This window comes from Rattus norvegicus, chromosome 1 (genome assembly GCF_021556685.1).
Source record: "Rattus norvegicus strain SHRSP/BbbUtx chromosome 1, alternate assembly SHRSP_T2T, whole genome shotgun sequence".
NCBI classification, from domain to species: domain Eukaryota; kingdom Metazoa; phylum Chordata; class Mammalia; order Rodentia; family Muridae; genus Rattus; species Rattus norvegicus.
This window is the reverse complement of record NC_141534.1, coordinates 27,493,217-27,507,183: the sequence shown is the minus strand read 5'-3', so window position 1 is coordinate 27,507,183 and position 13,967 is coordinate 27,493,217. Positions and strand designations below refer to the sequence as shown.

At 40.7% G+C, this 13,967-nt stretch overlaps 1 protein-coding gene across 9 annotated transcripts in view; it reads right to left on the bottom strand.

Moving 5' to 3' along the window:
* Window positions 1–1,608: 1,608 nt before the first annotated feature.
* Window positions 1,609–13,967, bottom strand: part of Tpd52l1 (TPD52 like 1) — a 118,548-nt gene continuing 106,189 nt past the window's right edge. Inside the window, exons 4-9 of one of the 9 annotated variants that reach the window (XM_087591868.1) lie at window positions 13,861–13,962; window positions 10,298–10,312; window positions 8,474–8,512; window positions 5,821–5,881; window positions 4,031–4,047; window positions 2,109–2,228 (exon numbers count right to left, since the gene is read on the bottom strand). In XM_087591868.1, coding sequence (XP_087447994.1) covers window positions 4,042–4,047; window positions 5,821–5,881; window positions 8,474–8,512; window positions 10,298–10,312; window positions 13,861–13,962 — 223 coding nt within the window. In that variant the 3' untranslated portion in view covers window positions 2,109–2,228; window positions 4,031–4,041. Of the gene's footprint in view, window positions 2,229–4,030; window positions 4,048–5,800; window positions 5,882–8,473; window positions 8,513–10,297; window positions 10,313–13,860; window positions 13,963–13,967 lie in introns of all 9 variants that reach the window. The other 8 variants (NM_001440258.1, NM_001044295.2, NM_001440259.1 and 5 more) reach the window with 8 other exon arrangements.

Sequence of the window (13,967 nt, the reverse complement as noted above, 5' to 3'; positions counted from 1 at the left end):
TGGGCATTACTGGAACACTCAGCAGGCTTCCAGATCAGGATGAGCTTGTACAGGCAAAGCCAGATAGAAACAGGTCAGTCCTACTTGACAGTGCTCGTGGGGAAGTAGGGAGATCTGAAGGCTGGATTGCCTGTCTCTTCTTGTTAAGAGAGTATGGTATTCTGATCCATGTGCTATAACTTGCTCATGGGCATGACAGTGTGCAAGGATGCTCATACAATCCACTGGAAAACATCGCTCCTGGGTCAGAAGGAAGAAGCAGCCTTAGCTTAATAGAGTTGTTGCAGATAGAGGAGTGTGTTTTGTTTGCTTTGCTCTGGTTTTTGTTTTTAGACTGGGTCTGCTGTATCCCTGGCCAGCCTCAGACTCACAGTGTAGGACAAGGATGACCTGGAGCGCCCCCTCCTCCCATCTCCAGTGCCTAAGTTCTGGAGTGAATATGGTTTATTAACAAAACTGGTAAACTTAGACATTAAGTGCTGTGGTTGGTGTATTATAAACTTTGAGATATTAATATATTAAGCTTTTGGACATTTTTCTATGCAGTTTTAAATACTATGTTTTCAGATTGTAAGACAGAAGTTGGTGGATGAAGGTAATTGCTTATAGTAGGAGAATGCTTTGTCTGTTACAGTTCAGTGTGCCAAATGTGGTTTAAAAAAGAAAGCAGAGAGTCACAGAAGCTGATCACTAGGAATTCACTGGCAGCCAGAGATCAAGTGTGGATGATTGTGTCCTTCGTTCTGAGAGCTAGCACTGCCTCCATGCCAGCTAGACAGAATTGGCTTCCTGCCAGAGAATGTGGGCACCCCGGCCAGAAGTGCTGGGTGTCTAACTTGCCCACTGTGGGTCAAGTATACAGCCCAGTTCCCTGTGCCAATGTTCCTCAGCAGATCCTGTGAACCAGCTTCATTTTCAACTGTATCTATGGCCTGGATAGATTGCCATGCTACGTCAACTGGAAGAGAAGACTTTTTAGGTTAGCCTTAAATTCATTATGTAGCTGAAGTTGGCCTGAAACTTAGGGTTTTCACTTCCTGGGGACTGGGATTTCAGGTGTGGACCACAATCCCTGGTTTATTCAGTGTTAAGGGATGAAACCTAGCACTTTTGCATAGTAGGTAAGTGTTCTACCAACCCCTGGAGTTACATCTCCAGTCCATGTTTTTTATCATTATCATTATCATCATCATCATCATTAATTGTTTTAGTTAATAGCTCTATTGGTTTATTTTAAAAATATGCCATAGGTTTTATCCCTACTATCAAACAACAATCAAGTTACTATTGTGAAGAAAAGAGAAGTATCTACTGTAAATGATAATCGTAGTTTTATACATGTGAACATCATTTACATTGAAAATTCGTTCTGACCCAGCTTCTCCTGTGGTTCTCTCTCAGACACTCCTGACCTGAGTATCTACTGTCCTGGGCAGTCTGGAGGGAATTTTAGAGTCAGGCTGTCTTAGCATCCTTAGATGATAACTTTATCTATCCAGTTCATCAGGTTAGAAGTTGATTTAAAAGTTCTACTATAGAATCATTGCTGCCAACAGTAAGTCATCAACAGGTAGCCCCGACTAACCAAAGAAAGACACGATCCAGCCATCGCTATAGTGAATTATTTTAATGACTTAAATAGATGTACATTGATGTAGGTGAGAGATCACAAGCAATTTGGTGAAGTTTGGAGTGACTTGGCCAGCTGGAGGCGACAGTCATCAAATAGTGCCCCTGTGGCTCTGCACACTGACAGGCCTCAGCACTCCCAGACATGCATAGTGGTATGGAGACTGAGCCAAAAGCAAAGCTAATAATTAGTAGCTGCATGTTTGGGAAATACATTGAGTTACACAGACAAGAATAGGACCAGTTAGGACCGTGCTCCAGGTTGCCTATTTTAAAGGTGACATTTGTAAACACTCCAGAGTAATGGTCGACTGGTCCATCGTCAACACAAGTGCGAAGAGAAATCATTTCATTAAACTTTTTGGAGACCCCATTTAAATAACAATGTCAAAACTTGGGGTTCCCGGTGGGATTTTGGTCTTCATAACGGGATGAGCAGGCAAACTGACCGGCAGCAGCCCAGGCTGGGCCTAGCACTGCAGATCCTCTTCTCTGGTCTGCCGGATGCCTGCTGAAGCATTCTGGGAGCTGGCGTGTGCTGTGGAGCTCAGGACCTCCTCAAAACTGCCACCACTGTGGTTTGTCCCACCTACTTTCGTCTGAAATGGGCAGATAGATAAAAACCCAGTTAGTTATTCATTCCCATTTTTATAACTTTTTTAAAAAAGAGTACCAGAAGTTTAACTTCTTTTGGGTTCAGACAGGACTGTTTTTCCTCAGGGGCACACGAAGTTAGTGAAGTTAGCTTTCCTTTATGCTTCAGAACAGTATTCATCCCAGTTCTGGGATAAGATTCCAAACTTTATTTCCACACAAGTTTAGCATTCTTCACTTTATCTCTTCTACTTGTAAAATTCTAATCCCTGTAGGAATATAATTAGATCTGCAGATGTGGAACATCTGCCCTGTTCATCTAGAGAATTTATTCAATCAAACTGCAATTGGATCTCAGAGTAGTTCTTTGAGTTTTACAAATGTATAAACATCCCTATGTGACTTTTACTTAGGTTTCTCTTTGAGACATAACTAGAGGCCAATCCTACTTTTTGAAACTGTCTCTCTTGTTTGTATGCATCTTCGTGTGGTTGTGAGTACATGTGTGCACCTGTGCATGTACATATTGTGTATATGCATGTGGAGGCCACAGGGTAAACTCAAGTATTGTGTCTCAGGTGCCATCCCCGCCAGCACCCTACCACTTTTTTCAGACAGTCTTTCTTTGCCCTGGAATTCTCCAAAGAGGCAAGGCTGGCTGGCCAGAAAGCCTCAGGGATCTTCACCTTCTTCACCTTCTTTACCTGTCTTCACCTTCCCTGAGGTAGGATTACAACTGTACATCACTATGCCCTGAATTTTGAAACTGAAATCTAGTCATGGTGCTTGCAACTCAAGAAGTACTTTACCTACTGACTTCTCCCTCCAGCCTACCCCTGACACTACCATTTTCTGGGGTTTTCTTTGTTTTGTCCTGAGCAGTAGAAATTTCATCTTTCCAGACAAGTAACAAAATATATGTCATGTTTGAAAGACAATGGCACCCATAGGCCCATAGGGAGTGGCACTATTAGGAGGTGGGGCCTTGTTTGAGTAGGGGCATGGAGGAGGAAGCATGTCAGTGGGAGCAGGCTCTGGGGGCTCATATTCTCTATCCCCAGTGTGGCTCAGTCTCCTGCTGCCTGTGGATCAAGATGTAGAACTCTCAGCTCTTTCTCTAGCACCAGGCCTGCCTGCATGCTGTTATGTTTCTCGTCATGGTGGTAACTGACTAAAGCCATGAAACTGAAAGCTACCGCCAATTAAATGTTCTCCTTTCTAAGAGTTGCCATGGCTTATAAGATCCTTTATAAGAGTTGCCATGGTCATGGTGTCTCTTAACAGTAGCAATCCTAACTCAGATACTATATGATGAGTCTCTTCTGTGTCCTTTTTTATTGACTCAGTAGAAACAGAAGTCAATTTACATTTTAAATGTGTGCTTAAGTATTCTGAATGACTGTATTAAAAAGCTCTTAAAATCAATGTTTTATATTCTAAAATATGTGATGAAAGTCTTGAGTAGTCACACTGGCCTTTCCTTAAGCATCCACAATGTGTAAAAACAAGGAAAGGAAAGTAGAGAATAGATAACTCTGCTATTGCTGACCCAGTGTCTACATCAAAGGAATACAGACATGTGCACAGCATGGGAAGGTGTCCATGCTGTCTGAGCTGCCGTTTGAAAACTTAACTAGACAATACTGGAGAGATGGGAACACCAGTTACTCTCCCAAAAGACCCAGGTTTGGATTCCATCATCCACATGGTAGCCTATAACCATCAGTAACTTCAGTTTCAAGTTATCTGAGCACTCTCCTGACCAACATGGGCACCAGGCATACTTGTGGCACACAGACATACTTACAGGCAAAACATTTACACCTATAGAAGAAAATAAAATTGAAAAGACATTTACAAAAACTTAGCGAGGGTTTAAAAGCAGTTCAATACAAAAACTTAATTCAACTGTCATAAAAATAATTTTGCCCTTTAAATTCAGCTATTAAATTGAATTTTCTATATTGCTTAGATCATACATTTATTTATTTATATATTTATTTTCCCCAGAGTTTTCCCTATGTATCCACACTGGCCTGTCACTCTACATAGGCCAAGCTGACCTAGAACTCTTTTAACTCCCCCTGCCTGAGCTGGCAGTACTGTTTCTTTCCTGACAGGAATAAGTAGGATTAATTTAATATAATCTACTCTATTGAGTACTAGTTGCTTTGGGGCTTTAAATTTTTGAGTTCTCACCAGACCTAGAAGCACATGCCTTTAGTCCCAGCACTGAGGAGGCAAAGGCAGGTGAATCCCTGTGAGTTTGAGACCAGGCTGGCTCATCGTGAATCCTAGGACAGTCAAGGCTAAATAAATAGACCCTGACTTAAATCCTGCTGCACAATTTCAATTTTCTTTCTAGCTTCTGTTTAATAGTAGAAATCACACAGTATTATATCAGATGAATATTGATGTTTCCCTTTACACTTTTCATCTAGTTCTTTTGTTTTCTCAAATCAACATAGGACGACAAAGAGATGCCTCTTTAAAATTCAGGGTGGCAAACAAGTGGGATGCAGGTTTCCTAACCAGGTGTGTTTAGTGCCTGCACACTGCCATGCTTTGGGTGGCAGACTCACTCTTAGCCTGAACAAACACACAAACAGACCTCATTTGCACCTCTCTCTTCATGATACTTTACATCTAAGGATTTATCACTTTGTCCCCAGAATTATAACTGCTCTTTGTAGCTGATTTCAATTGAACCACAGGGTTGGGCTACTAATCTCTTCGAATAACTGTCTAGGAGAACACAAAGCATCACAAAGCATCATGGAATGACTCTGTCTTCAGTTTTGGAGGGTCTGATCCAGACTATGTATCACTAAAGATTGAGCCCAGTAAAACCAAGCTCTGCTTGACAGACAGGAAGGGTGGGCAGCTGCGTGTGGGGTTACAAGACAGCAATTATAGAAGACGTTATGACATTTATTTAGGTGGCATCTTCCAAAAGATTGTGATAATAACTGATTTTCCTGTTTTACACTTATGCCTTGAAAGCCAAGACTAGTTTTTCTTCGGCCTCTTCCTCCCTCTCTGTATATTAGCGCCTGTGCATGGACAGTTTATGAAAGTTTAACACCCAGCATGGAATGGGCATAATTTCAGTTGCTACCCAGGGAGCAAATCCATTACTGGGAAACTGCATTTTGTGGCATTGTGATGCCCGTGCTGTGCTGTGGTCAGTATGGAAGCTGGGTAATGGTCTGGGAGACTGGTGGGAGGGGATGGCATTACGACACACGGCAAACGGTTTGGTTTTGCTAATTTATGTCCACATCAGATCTGTGAGCTACTGTAGAAAGTTCAGTACGTGTTATGAAATTAAGTGGTGAATGAAAACCCAGTTCACCTTCATGAGCAATCTATCACGGAGTGGTTTATAATTAACACAGGAGTTGATGCAGGAGTACTCTTCACTGCTGATTTTATCCACAGGTCTCTTTGGGAGGAAAATGTCTGTCTCTAAGCTCATCTACCCTCATAGCTACACAGGAGGTGTTGGGCCTACCTTGCCTGCAGCACTAATGGTGGTAATGTGTAGGCTGTCCTGATAAAATGACCCCAATCATACACAATTCACTTTATCTGTACCTTGAGGCTTGTAACAGTTGTCTCAACCCTCTCCTCAAATGATTTGAAAGTAGGAGAATTCCTAAAATAAGAAAAGAGAGGTCAGCTCTTAAGGCTCAGTGTCTTAGCAACCATGTAGTTTGGTTTTCACTTCTTGTTTGTAAATAGCACTTCTGCACCAGAGCTGCTGGCCAGCTTGGGACCTGCACCAACTGCATCTGAAAGTGTGGTTTAGTCCTGCTCAGGTAGGTCCAGAAACAAAGGCATAGCATATTTTGAAGTAAAATAGGCAGATACTTGCCTGTGCAATATATAACACAGCACATGGCAGTGATCCAACGATAGTAGTGAGTCCATATATGGGGGAATAGTGTTAGGAAATTAAGTGGCCAATGAAAACCCAATTCACTTTCATGAGGACTCCATAGTCCTGCATAAGTCATTTTCACCAAGTCAGTGGACTGATAACTAATTATATATTTGCTAATTTATTGTTTTCTGCCACAACAGTCCTCTTCCTAGCTCAGTTTTTTTTAATTTGTTTTAGTGAACAGTGGATGATCTGTTTAAATGTCATGCATAAGATTTCCAACTCGAAAAAGTTAAAGGTTTTTTTTTTTCCCCAGTAAATATGAGACAAGACAGACAAGAAATAGTTCAAGGAGAAAAATAGGTTCATGGCTCTTCTCTTTCTGTGCCTCAAAAGATAAGGATGGTGACAAACTGCAGGAAGTATGGTTTCTGAGCGTTGATGCTGTGTTTTATGGTGCTGCCCCACCCCATCACCTCTAAATCATTTCCTCGTTAGCTACATGTATTATTCTCCTATCCTCTTAGGAGATGGAGCCTTCCTACCTTATAGACATTTCATTTATGACTCAGTATTGTATCATCTACCTTCCATCTTCTGGCTTTTAGTCTTTTGGTGCTTTCTTTGTGGGATTTGCCCACACGCAAAAATTACTGCATTGCACATTGATATCACTAAATCCAATTAAAGACATAGAAGATAAACTAAAAGATGTATCTTACATTTTACATGTCACATTTCAGTAACAATTGCCATTATATTCTAGTCAAACATGTCGATTAAATTTTATTGTTTTTGGTAAGCTGCTTGCTCATTTTTGAGGACAGAGGGCAATGAAATACAAGGAATGGCTTAGAGAATCTTGATAGGTGAGTGTGGCTAGGCCATTTGGGGTTCGCTGTAAGGTGTGGGATGAGTCATGGCTCTAGGATGGTCCAGAGGTAACCAGCATACCAAATATATTCTCTGGGTCTTTGGCTTTGTTGAAGATTGCTTCTGCAACTTTGTCAGTCCCCAGGCCTAGAAATGTAGCCCATTCCGGCTGCAGGGTACAGCTTTGTACCTTGCTCATGACTCAAACATTAGTCAGATCCCTGTGAGGAATCCTTCATAATAACCCTGTTTCGTGGTGAAATTACATTTGCATGACTCAAAATTGTATAGTGTGGCACTTCATTTTCTCCTCAGGTTTTATTTGGCTGAACCTGCCCACATGACATTCATCAGTTGTGTGGGCCTACAGTGCGTAGGCAGGTAAGGTGGAGGTTTTGTGGATCCTTGTTAGATTAGTAAACTTAATTTCCTCACAAACCCAACTTCAGGGAGTTCGTGAGAATGCAGTTGCCCCTTAGGTCACAAGATGGATTTCTGATTCACAGAAACTTTCTTGTTTTAGCCAACCCTTCTTTGGACACTCAGAGGTAGACTTAGCCAGTCAAAGGGCTACATACACGCCTTATGTTGGACTCTTCAGCGTGGGAACTTAGGGGAGCTGCTAACAATTTGTTTGAAGACAAACTAAGCAATCTTATTTCTACCAAATACGGAAAACCAAACACAGTGGTTCAATTTCCCAACCAACTAATTGAGCAAATAGCCCCAGTGGAGAAAAGACATCATCAGACATTAAAGAATGAACATTTCTCTAATTAAATTACACCAGAATGCATGCCGAAGGATAGGGAGTACTGGTTAATCAAATTTAATTACACCATGGACAACTATAAACTTTGGTACCACAAATGACCCTTGGAAGAATTTGGTTCTTGGCAACTAGATTTCCTCTGCGATGGCTCCAAATCATAATGTAGACTATGAAAAAAGGGTGTCCAAATTCAGACCGAAATGTGGGAAGGTCCTAGAGGCTTCATGTGCTCCTTTATTCTACAGTGACAGGAGCCCGGGCGGCTGGAGCGTCCCTCAGGGGCATCATGGAGAGAGCAGCAAATCCATGACTCTTCATTTTTTCAATACAGTGCAGTCGATATCAGCGAGATGGCTTTAGCGTGGCTGTAACACTGACTGTTGGCAGAGCTGTGACACAACCTGCCTCTCTTCACACCCTTGTGAATGTCCATCCCCCAGACTCTCACCACTAGGAAGTTTGTTTTAATCACACTGTATCACTATGCCACGCTTCTCACTAGTAATCTATCCAGAACTGTGGTGTCATTGTAAACTCTCCGCAGACAACTGCTCTCGATATCCGAATGACACCCTTCACAGGAATGCAACCCTATGAGTCTCCCCCCCACTCTCTCTTGTTTACATTTAATTATGCAAATATGGAGAATGAACCCACAAGTAATAATAAAGACGTTTCAGTACATTTTGCATTAAAATGATGTATTTTGTGCACATTACCTCATGGCAGGCATACTTATGGAATGGCGGATGGAGTACCTTCGGGACAAAGCACATTAGAGGGAGGGGGGAGAAGAAGATAGCAGAATTTAGGTTTGTGAAAAAGTCCTGATTTGACAATTGTAAAACAGCAATTTTAATTATCCAAAGTATTCCTTGCCCGCCCAACCAAGATGGTATTTGTTTTCCCTTGGCATAACGGGCCACAGTCAGCTTCTGAGAGTGTAAGGAAAAATAGATGAGCAGTGGCCAAAGCTTCCTCTCGTTCCTAGGGGATCTGCAGGAAATCTGGAAGGGGTGGAATCCTTCTGCCTAACCAGGGTCTCCACTTCCTTCTCATACTGGGAAAGAGTGAAGAGCAGCAGCCAGGAAGGTCAGCCAGGCAGGTAGATGCTAATGATCCATTGGATAGAAACTGTCCACAGGAATGCAGATTGTTAAGAAAAGGAATCCTAGGAATAACATACTAGGCTAACACAGTTCAGCCCCACAATCAACACACACACACACACACACACACACACACACACACACACACACACACACACCCCACACCCCAGCTGGAAGGAGACGACTTCTGCATTCATTCTAGACTAATTTTTAGGATCTTAATCTTAAGAGTAGCTGACTTATCGTCTCCCCTCTCATTGTGTAGTATTATCTACTGAGTTTTCTCCAAAACTGGAGTGAGGCATTGGGAGGAAGCAAACTGGGTTCCATTATCCTGGGTTAAGGTTTGCTCTCAACCCACATTTTAAACCTAGACCCTGCTTTCTCTTCTTCCTAGAACAGCTCTAGTCAAGTTGCAGGGTTCAACCCCTTGCTGGGGTCAAACAATCCTTTCTCAGGAGTTGCCTATGACCATGTGGAAACACAGATATTTATATTTACAATTCAAAACAGCAGCAGAACTTCAGTTATAAATTAGCAACAAAAATAATTTTATGGCTAAGGTTTACCACAACATGAATAAGGTTGCAAACCACTGCCCTAGAAGCTAACAGGTTTTGGGTCACACATCCCAGAAACTATCAACTAACACCATTGGGATGGGCAGCCTACTATTGAAATGTCAAGTCATTCAGACAGCATTTGTAGCCTTCCAAAGACTATATATGGAAATTGCATTTAAAACACATGACTACAGGAAATCCAGTATTACCAATCTGCTCATCTCATTAAATACAGTCTGGGTGAGGGTTGGGCTGGGGTAGGGGTGGATTAAGTTCATACTGTGATTCCAGAAAAAAAAAGGTTTAAGTTGAAGTCCTCAGTGGTAGATTTTCTCTGCTGATGAAATAAGCTAATTTAAGCTGAATTAAAAAGTATATAAAAGCAGATTTACTGGGGGCAGCCTGTCACTTAGGCTGAAAACCTCCAACTTATTAATATAAGTATTGTCCAGTAAAACTATAGAAATTGAAGTTCAGACATCAGTGTGTTAAAGTGAAAGAAATTGGAAGAACAGTGATGGGGGAAATAGTTCTCTGTTTCTCAACTCCACATTCTGCAAGTTTTATTCAAAACAAAATCTTTACATCTTTATATTCTAAGGACCATGTCGATGTTGGAAGAAATGGCGCTGACAGAAGAGAACTCAAGCTAATGGACTGTCTAACAAATGAAACCAGTAGGGAAGATGTGGATTTAGCACTGCACAACTGGCCTCTTCCTTAGCACGCATGCTCCAGAAAATGGTCGTGTTTTTCTGGTTGTGGCACAGCATGAAGGTTGCTGAGAACCATGGGTAGAAGGGACTGGCAGGGGAGGAGGAAGCTGCAGACTTTCTCACACAGCCTCACAGACTCAACATAGTGTGCTTACCCAATAGAATGAGACCTGCAGCCAGGCAGCATGGAAGAAAAGAATGGGGCAGAGTTAGCACAGACTGTGAAGAAATGTCCCCCTTGTGGTTTTTGTTCCTTTGTAAGAGCCCAAAAGAAAGGTTTGAGCAACCCTATGCACTGTTCTTTTGAGTACACACTTTGCCTTCTCTGTGCATGCTGAGGGCAAAGGGTCCTATGACCCTGAGTAGCTATGGAAACCCTAGGATGCTTGAGTCCTTGGATAGAGTCCCTCAGTGTTTGCACATTGCTTCTATACTCATTGCTTGCATTACGTGTGGTACCTAACACAGGTTAAAAGTCTATAACATTTGCCAGGCCTTTTTACTAAGAGAATCTTATTACAAAAAATTGTACATGCTCAATAAAGATGAATTACAACCTTTTCAACCTGCGGTTGGTGGGAACTATAGATGCAGAAACAACAGCTAATGGTGCTGACTTTTTAATGTGTCTTAAGGATTTTTGTTTAACACTCAGTTAAAATTTTTCTTCAAGTTGCTTTTGCCACAGCAATATATTGATGGCAAAACTTCATCATGTTTCCTTTGAACATTTGGTCCCCACTGGATCATGATTTGGACAGATACACTGAGAACTTCTGAGACGATGCCAATGTTGTTATATGAACCAACCCAACACTTCACACTTCCTCAGACTTCGCCTCATGGATATCACGTGACTTTAACAGACAGGTGGGGCAAGTATAACTAATGCTATTCACAAATGGAGAAAAAGACTGACCATGGTCATGAATTTAGACACATAGAGGAATTTATAGTATAATGGATACAAATATAGGGTAACAGCATACTTTAAAACAACAGAAGGTTTAAAGTAAAGTACGTTTTAACATTTCCTACTATTCTTTTATAAATTAACACATTAGTTTGAATAAAATGTAAAAACCTTTTTTTCTCACTTGAGGGTATTAACCTGGAGAAATTTTTAAATAACACCTACACATTACTTATTTAAGTAAAATTTAAAACTTAAAAGTCTTTCTAATACTTGATGAATAATGAGAAATATATCGCTTTTTCCAACTTTATGAAAATTTTCAGAACTATATTTGAATCTCTAGAAATATACTGTATATCCCGGGATTTTTAGTCACTATTTGTTTGAAAGCAACGAGGCTAGAGTCACAGACCTCATAAATGCTAGGCAATTGCTTTACTACGGACATAACTCTAGCACACAGAAACTGCCACTGAACAATGGAAGTTGTGTACCTTACATGAAGTTGTCATTAATGAATATCGTGGAACTTCTGGGACATGAGTTATGCTAAAACAAAGCTCCTTAAAACAGGAGGAAAGGCAGTTGACAACTGCTACAATAAGAACCAGAGTATACCAACACTCTTGCCTTCGTTCCTCACTATTTAGAAAGACAAGATGATAGGTGAATACTGATTTCCTTCTTGTAAGGACCACTTTGAGACAGTCATAAAATAAAGATTAAACTAACATTTAAATGCTCAATACAGCCCTGCTCTATAATAGCCCAAATGGCGTCACTACTTGGCTTTCCCTCACTTTGATTTCTTTGGATGGGACCCAAGCGCTCCCTCATGTATGCAAAGTCCTCCACTACTGAGTCATAGCCTTAGCCCATGCTCCTCTCCTCTACAGTTCATAAGGGAACACATTCAGTAGAAGATGGATCAATTGTATTCTGAAGCACTCACTTCACACGTGCCTGGTCCGGAGGCAGATTCCAGCCTCCACCCAAGCCCCTCTGAGCACAATCTTGGAGAAGTGCAATTTGGAAAAGCATGTTTAACAATGCTTCAGAGATTCTATTAGGACTCATAAAGATGGAGGAACACTGCTTGGCAGGGTCGTGTAAGGTTCTAGTGTTCAAGAGAAAGATTTCAACTGCACATGTAAAGACTAAACTTCATAAACATAGCCAAACATATTTCCTCACATTCAATGGGCAGAAGGGTCTTTCTTGTATAAGAGATATTTGTTCAGATAAATAGTTTAATACCACTGATACAACTTTAAACTTAATAAAATTGTAATAATACAAAATCACATGCTGCCTCTGAACGCTTTCAATGTCTTTTGATAATGTAGCATTAATAAAAATGAAGATAAAACAATGGAGAGTGTCCACGCACATATCTATAATCATCTATAATTGTCCACACAAATACTTAGTTAGCCGGGTTCCTGAATATGAAACATAATCCAACAACCTTTGATGTAAAACACGAAGTACAAAGACATGAACATTTGTTTCTAGGAATCAAAAATTAAAAAAAATAGTTTAAGAAATTTATGACATAAATATATACATAAATTTTTAAGAGAAACTTAAAACTTTCCAACTTAAAAAATAATTCGGGTATGCGTTGCTAGCTCATGCCTTTAATCCTAGCACTTAGGAGGCAGAGGCAGGTAGATCTCTGAAGTTGAGGCCAGTGAGTTCCAGAACATTCAGGGCTATACAGAGAAACCTTTTCTCGGGGGGAAAAATTGGTCTAAATAAATTGGAGCAAAATAAAACTGATTTCTAAAGAAGGATCTCCTAAGCCACATCAGTCAAATTCAAAATTAATCAACAGGCATTTAAATAATACAAATATGGCATTGTGAAACATTTCCCATACATCTAATATAAAAAATAAAAATACCCTATATAACACTGTTTCCTTTGTTTCTCCAGTAAGGATGTTAGGTACAGTTCAAAATCTATCTTCATATCCTCCTTACCTGACAAATGCCCCATGCAGGATAGTTACTTAAAGCTCTTACTGTTGTTGTGAACTACATGATGACTCAGTTATTAAAAATGAAGGTGTAAAAATGATTAATGTATCTCCATATACTGGTAAAGGAAAGAAAGAAAATTACCAGAAATATAAGACAAATAGTATCATCTTATAAAATATACCAGATAGTTGAATACAAAAATGTATCCTATAATAATTTATCAGAGCTGACCCCACGGAATATTTTTCTATATCATTTAAATTAAGAGATATGATGCTTAATATGCGTTGTCAATTAGGTTAGATTTAGAATGACTATAAAATGTGTCTCTGGATGCATCTAGAAGGCTGTTTCTAAGCAGGCTTAACTGAAGGGGAAGACTTGCTAGCCCTCGGGCTCCGGGACTAAAAAGAGAGATTCAGCATTCACTGCTCCCTGCGTCCTGACTAGGGAAGAGCTGCCTCACACCTCGGCTGCCACCATGACTTCCTGGTGGGGATGAACTACACCTTCAAGCTATGAAACAAAGTGAGTTCTTCCGGGCATTGCCTTTTTCTGTTCACAGCCAAGAGAAAAGTTAAAACCAGCCAGGTTCTTCGTGCGCTGCGCTGTTCTGAAACCCCTCCTCATTCCCTCTAACTTCCGCTTTTATTGGTAGAGAGAGTATGGTTGGTGACAGGCTTCTAAATTAATCTTCAAACAGAAAATATCCCAACATAAAAATGTATTTCTGTCACCAGTGTGGTTTTACCCGTTAAAGAAGGAATACCCTCCCTATACACAGTGCTTTTTGGCCGACTCTTTTCTGCTGACTTACCTCATATCGCCAAACTTCCTGCTGATGGCAGTTCCCACATTACTGAAAGCTGCTGTTGCCTTCTGCCCTGCGTGGCTCAGGGTTTCGTGTGTTTTTTTGTACCTAGA